This window comes from Cariama cristata, unplaced genomic scaffold (assembly GCF_000690535.1).
Source record: "Cariama cristata isolate BGI_N322 unplaced genomic scaffold, ASM69053v1 scaffold29372, whole genome shotgun sequence".
Taxonomy (NCBI): domain Eukaryota; kingdom Metazoa; phylum Chordata; class Aves; order Cariamiformes; family Cariamidae; genus Cariama; species Cariama cristata.
Genome location: NW_009606010.1, coordinates 4,339 through 11,417, shown reverse-complemented (window position 1 = coordinate 11,417; position 7,079 = coordinate 4,339). Strand labels below are relative to the sequence as shown.

The 7,079-nt window shown below is 54.5% G+C and overlaps 1 protein-coding gene across 1 annotated transcript in view; it reads right to left on the bottom strand.

The window, feature by feature from the left end:
- Positions 1-484: 484 nt before the first annotated feature.
- LOC104158536 (alpha-1,6-mannosylglycoprotein 6-beta-N-acetylglucosaminyltransferase B-like) overlaps positions 485-7,079 on the bottom strand; it is a gene marked incomplete at its 5' end in the record, with an annotated part of 10,740 nt that continues 4,145 nt past the window's right edge. The window contains 4 exons of the mRNA XM_009696212.1: positions 485-683; positions 1,822-2,096; positions 2,561-2,766; positions 4,625-4,691. Of these exons, the coding sequence (XP_009694514.1) occupies positions 485-683; positions 1,822-2,096; positions 2,561-2,766; positions 4,625-4,691 (747 nt within the window). The remainder of the gene's footprint in view (positions 684-1,821; positions 2,097-2,560; positions 2,767-4,624; positions 4,692-7,079) is intronic.

Sequence of the window (7,079 nt, the reverse complement as noted above, 5' to 3'; positions counted from 1 at the left end):
TGTGCCCCCCAACCCCGCTCTGCCCAATAACTCCTACAGAAGGGCTGGGTGTTGCTTCCCCTTTAATTTACCACTTGTTGGGGGGAGGGCTAAAAAAAAAAAAAAAGAAAATCAATAAATAGAACAACCTAGGATGCTTGAAGAGGATGAAAACCCTGAAACTGCAGTCTGCTGGTGGCTTGTCCCATTGCCAGAGGAGGGGAAAGGTGTCCAAAGCCCCCCCCTCTCCCCACCACCCCATCCCAGTGCCACCAGGTCCAGGTGGGTTCAGATGCGGTCGGACGATGCTCCTCGAGAAGAAAATGAAATCAAATGTCAGGACATGGTCATTCACAGTTGACTAGTGGATGAACCAACCCCCCAGAGTCTGACCCTGCCGGGAGGGACCTGTCCCACCTCCCTCGGCTATTGCAGAAGCTTTGAGAAAAAGCCACTCGTTGCACGTTGCATGTCACAAACACGGAGAGGGGACACACACACCAAGTCACAAGCAGTCCCTGCACAAAGCCACTTGTCCTTTGCGGTAGTCGCGGCAGGGGCAGAGGCGCCGGTACGTGGTGTTGTAGCCCGCGCAGCTGAAGAGCAGTGGCTCCTTCTGGAGGTAGCTCTCGTGGACGTTCTCGGCCACTGCTGGGTAAAGATGGTTCATCTCGTACTCGGTGCTGTCGCAGGTGATGCTGAGCCTGGCAACAAAGATAAAGGTGGGTTGGTTCAAGTGAGGGGGCTGCCTGGGGTTTCACTGAAGGGTTTCTTGTCCTTCCTGGGGTGGTTCCTTCGCTAAGTGTTGGGCCAGATCTTTGCTGGTTGCACCAGGAACCATAAGCACCGTGTTTGGCACCCCTTGGCTAGACGGGAATGCTCGTCACCACCCCAACACACCGTGGAGGAAGGGGTGACCCTTGCACCTCAACCCTGCCGCCCAGAGAACACCCCAACCCTTGCGTGGGCCATGGACGGCTCAAGAAATCACGCACAAAAATCCACTCAAATCTGACCGCTGACCAACGGGTCTGGCCGCTCTCTGTGACACCTCCCACAGCAGCTGATGTCCCTTGGAAGGGCGCATGAGTTCAACGGATGCCCACGTGTCCCCTGCCAGCCAGGATTAGCCAGCAAAACCAGGGTGGACATCAGCAAACACCCCAAGGAGCAGCAGAAATGCCCAGTGCCAATCTCAGCATCCCTTTCCTCCCACCCATGCCCACATCTACAGATGGAGCGGCAGCGCTGGCATCACCCTCCCACCAATCCCTCTCAACCGGTGAGTCCCCGAGCCAGCTTGTTTTAACGTCTGGAAGGGGGCATGGAGGGGAGAGAGTGAAATCCAAGCTTCAGTTCTAATTTATCATATAAAAATGTCAGTGGGACTCACAGCGCCTGCCTGACCAGCATGACAGCAATGGTAACGCTCGCATTTTAATTGCCTACAGAGCAGCACGGAGCCCGGTGGCAGATTTATACTCTATTAAAACTTCACCGCTGTGTGTTCAAAATGCAGTTTTATAGAGAAAGACATAAAAAAAGAAAGAAAGGGAGAGAGCGTGGAGGAGGTGGAGAGGAAGGGGGTGGGAGAGAGGCGGAAACGTGCCTGGAAAGGCTATCGTTGCCTTCTGAAGTGTGAAGCTCAAAGCCAACACGTGCAAGCAATGGGCTGCTTTGCAGGCAGCGCCCTGCCTACGTCGCCTTGGGCACGAAGGCACCTCCATGGGATTTCGGCAGGGAGGACATGAGGAAAATGGGTACTGGGGATGGGAGGAGGACAGGGAACATTGTCTGGCTGATGGCCCCTGCCCCCACCTCGCTGAGAAGGTTACAACTTACTGGTGAAACACTTCCTTCTTGTTGAGGAACCTGAAGAAGGTGGGCTCACAGACCAGCCCGTGCCGCCGGCACGTCTCGGTGCACGTGTGCCGGGTCTCCGACACCCACACCTGCAGTGAGTCCACCGGTGGCCAGGTGTGGGGGTCTCGGCTGGCACTGGGGGACCACACCAGGTGAGTGGCGTTGGGGGACAGGGCCAGCAGGCTCGGAGGGCTTTGCATAGCAGGACTCTTGGCCTTGGGAGGCAGAGGAGGAGATGACGTGGTGCAGAAATCCTAGTGGGAGAGAAGAAAATTGGGTCAGTGCCCAGAGGGACAGGGTGAGATGTTGGGGATGGGGAAGGGAGGATGCTGGTGGGACAGGAGGGCACTTGGGCTGCTGAGTTTGCTCCTCAGGTTGAGGTCACCTCCATGCATAGATGGCATCTCCTGCTGTGGGGGATCAACGCAGCGGCCACCTCATCTTCTCCCAGTGCTGCCTTATTCTTTGCAGCAGAAAGGCCTTGACCCAGCCCCAGCCCCACAGCCACCCTGTACGAACCCCCCAGCATCTTTGGTTCATGACAAATCTCCCCCAGCCCCCATCTCCTGGTGCTCTCTGCAATCGGGCCAAGGGCTGGGACCTGGGGTCCCTCGCTGGGGAGCTGCACTGGGTCAGCACCTGCTGCCCCAGAGGAACAGGAACGGACCCACGGGAGCACAGGGATGGTCCCCCAGGGAGAACAGGGATGCTCCCCAACCTGGTGCTGGATGTAGGCATGGATCCGCTCCAGCATCCCCTCGCAGGTGTACTCGTAAGGCAGGTAAGGGTCCACCTGTGAAGGGGGAAAAGCAGAGCGCAGGCAGCAAGCGGGGACAGCCTTGTCCTCCCCCTGAGCCCGGTGGCCCAGGACAGCAGTGCCTTGGGCAACGGCTCTCCCCACTTGCCGAAGCCCATGGCTCGTGTCTGTCCACCAAAGCAAGCAGGGGAGAAAACCAGATAAAAAGCCATAAAGCGCTAGAGAAAGAGCGTGAAGGATTAATTTGGGTTCAACTCACGTATTGGTGAAAATGAAGTCACCCTCTTCCATTTGAGTCTCGCTTTTCTTCATTTTCGGTAAGTTATAAAATAAAATCAGTTTTCATCATAGGTCACTTCCAATTAAGGTATGAACTATTTCAGCCCAAGAGACACTCCGCAGATGCGGGCAAGGCAGGGGGGAGTAATTTTAAAATACAGAGGAGGAGTTAGGAGTGGTAAAGACGCCAAGCTAAAGCCGGGCAAGAGCATCCTGACGGTGGCCTGCTGCTCCTGTGTGCTCTGACCTCGGCACGGCTCTGCCTGCTCAGAGAGGAAGGTCCAGGCTTTGCTGCCCTGGTGCTATGACCCACCAAACCGGCCGGTGAAAAGCCCAGGGCTGGGACTGGCTGTGCCCAATACAGGAAAAAAAAACTTCTCTTTTCCCACTGCCATTTCGCTGAGGGTTTGCTGCCCAGCGCAGATGGCTGTGACGGGGTGGAAGCCGACGTCTCTCCCAGCCCCAGAGCCTTGGTGCTCCCCGCTGCCGCCGGCTTGGGCTGGGACGGGGCAGGGAGGCAGGAGCCGGCGGCACACCGGGACGGAGCAAACATTGATGCCCACGCTGATGCCGGTGCTGTCGCTGCACCCCCACGTTGATAACTGCTATTTATACAGAGCCAGCAGCACTTAAACCACCGTGTATTTTTAGCGTGGGTTACGAAACGCTGCCGGTCTTCGGGAGACTTCTGCCTGCGCTCACTTCCCGACGTCACATCTCCCTGTCCTGAGAGTCACCCTTGGGTCCTGGCATGGGAACCCCCCTCCTCTGCACAGCAGCATCCCCCAGACGAGCACGTCCCTGGCACAGCAGTGGCACAGCTCCCAGGGTGAGCGGGCAGAAGCAGCCAGCCGGGCTCGCTGCCCTCCACCGGGGCCGGTGCTTGGCCATTGCCCTGGGGTCAGCAGTGATTTTCCCCCATGGGAAGAGCATTGCCATGAGGGCTGCGTCACTGATGCGCCCCTTCCCTCTGGGACAAATTATTTTTTAAGGAACTTTCTGCCCTGGGAAGATAGATTTTTCCATACTCTCTTATTTTTCCCAGGAGATGTTACATGAGCTGCAGGATGTTGGTACATGGAAGGGGCTGGTCCTGGGACCCCCCTCCTTTCCCCTGTGCAAAAGAAGGATTATAAGCAAAACCAGCCCAAAGATAATTCATCCAGAAAACACTGTTCCTTCTATTTTCTGAGCTCTGCACCTCCAAAATAGCTATCTCCTTTTGAAGTACCTGTCAAACCCAAGCTCAAAGGCTCAGTCTGCCTTAGAGAAGATCCCTGTAAGCATCTCCCTGCCATAAATATCCCACCTGAGATCTCAGCCAGGCTGGAAATCACAGCTGCTCCGTCTAATTACAGATGTGTAGGCTAATCAGGGCTGACACAATGACAGGCACCGATCTTGCCTCTGAAATGCTGATGGGCGCTCAGTTAACTGGGGCAGAGTCCTCCACGAAGCAAAAGTGCCCATCTCAGTCACACAAAGCCTAAGCTGGTTTTGGGTGCTGCCTGGCACCGATTCAGGGGAGAGAAACCACCCCTTGCTCAGCATCACCAATGTTTGGCCTTATCTTACCACTGCTTTCATGGCTGCAATGCTGGGAGGGGGCTTTTCCCAGGACCCCATTACACCAGGTGTGGTACAGACGTAATTCCATAAAACAACCTCTTTCCCCCAAAACACTGCTGTGATACCCGGTGGGATGCAGCACATCCACAGCGGGGTGGAGACAGAAAACCTCCTTACACCTGCACTTGTATCCAGAGGTGATGCTCCGGGCACAATCCCGCCTGCCCATGGGCTCCCGGGAGCCCTGTCGGGTCCAAGGGCATCAGGATGCTGCAGCCAGAGCCCGCTGCAGCCCCCGCTCCTCCATGTGCCCCTCTCCTCCCCCCCCGGGGACTCCCCCAAAGGCTCTCATTCCCCCCTGCTCCCCTCTCCCAGTCTCATTAGGATTTAGCTCATGCACCCAGGAGTGATAGAAAAAGCCAATTTTGAGAAGGTAATTTTTGAATTAAAATCTGACAGGCTCGGCCTCCCCTTGACAGCCACATCATTAGTGCCACTTCCCACGCTGGGAGCCCCGGAGCCCTGGGAGGTGTGTGGGGATGCTCTGAGGTGGGGACCACTGCATCCCACGCCCGGCAGAGTGATGCACGGGATGCCACAGGAGGGAACGGAGGGGTCGGTGAAGATGGACTTTGCCACCCCTTCCCCCAGGCATTGGTGGGGAACACAGGGGCCAGAGCTCTCCAGCCCCAGTGCTCTCCATCAGCCAAATGGGGAGTTACTGGTGCTCCGTGGGGATACCACCATGAGAACCCTGGGTTTAGAGTCTCCAGCAGGAAGCCCAGAGCTGAAGAGAGCAATAAGTCTCCCTCACTGAAAAGGAAAAGAAAGAAAGAAAAAAATCCAACCGTCATCAGACAAATAAGTAGAAAAATAATGCAATTTTCTGCCAGCACGTAACAGCAGGCTGGGAACACTTTAACCAGCTATTTTCACTGTGATTTTTAATACGCCACTCTTTCAAGCATAGTCGAAATGTATAATTTTCCATTATATTCCTGTATGTTTGACTTTAATATAATGAAGCCTCCTCTCTTCACTACACCAGAATATTGGGTCTATTAAATTGCTTGTGCGAGGACTATTTTTGACAATGGAAAAAGCTGAAGGCCAACAAAATGGTGGTACCTGCAAACCTCTCTCCTTCTCCAGCCTCTAACCCTGGCTAACAGCCACAATCCATCCCCGGGACGAGCCTCCCGGCATCACCTTTCCCTGGGGGATGCAATTTGTCCCTTGGCCCCGTGCGACTGTGCTGGGGTTGGATCTCTGGGGCAGAGCTGTTTGGTGCTTCCATGATTTCAATTTTCTTTATAAATAGACCAGGGATGTGAGCCATCAGGGAAACCCAAAACTGCTCCAAGGGGGGATGAATGGCAGAGGCACGGCTTGCCAAAAACCTTCCCCAGCAGTCGCAGGGTGACACGGAGTGGGTGCCACCTCCGAAAGGACAAGGGAGGGGAGCAGAAGGGCTTCTCCTGGTGAAAAAACCCATAGTGAAAACCCAAGCCACGTCCAAGCCACGATTCAGATCTCTCTCCAGAAGGAAGGAGTTTCTTTCAAGCGAATCTAGGTTGGCGAAGGACGCCGGCTGCATCTCAACTGCTTGATTTGCACAAATAGGGCAGGCAGCCCTGCCAGCAGACCCGGCCGGCTCCAAACACACCCAAGGAAGCTCTGCCAGCCCGGCTGGACCCGGGGCAGGGCTGTAGCTGCAAGGACAGCACATCCCACCCTGAGCTGCAGCTCCGAGCATCTGCAATAGCAATCCGGACGGCTGTACGGCCCCGCCGGCAGTGACCCGACCACAGAGCCGTGGGCAGGCTGGGCCAGCTGCAAAGCAATGCTAAAATATTGCCGAAGCATCAGCAAATCCCCCAGAGCCACGATGCCCTAAACCAGGGCGAGCCTGTTTGCCAGCTTGACCGTATCAGAATTACAACCCGGTTCATGAACCCAGGTCCCAAAGCCCTTGAGGGGTTTCCAACAACACCCTGGTTCCCAGTTCCCAGCACCCCGGTTCCCGGTTCCCAGCACGGCATAGCTGGCGATGGGAAAAGCTGATGGCAGAGGCAGAGCAAAAGAGACATCTCACAGCTTCCCACAACATCCCATATCCCCAAAAATGTTTTACTGATTTTTGCCTGGAAGATGCAAAACTGAAGCTGTGGGATAAGGGATTTTTCAGACATACAACAACAACAAAAAGAAAAGGAAAAGAAAATTTGTTTCAGGTTAGTTTTCAATTTCCAATGTTTCCACCCATCAAGAAGGGGAAAAATGCTGTGGTTTAGGTTCGGCAATCTGTTTGGGTTGGTGAAGCAACGAGAAATGCATCATTTCGGATGCAAGCCTTCCTTTCAATAAACTGTCAGGGTATTTTCAAGCAAAGGCAGGCAGATGGGAAAGAAAAAAAATATTATTTCATTTCAGTAATGTTGAAATGAAATGTTTTGACCGAAAAAATAAATTGATGGTGGTTATTCTGAACCACAGACAAATTTGTTAGATATTCTGATAACAAAACACCTCATTTTGCCTTGGCGGGGCGGGGGGGGAAAAGTCAGTAAAATCGTTTCTCCAAGCTCCAGTACCTGGCTGGGAACAGCAACACCAAACTGCCCGGCCACCG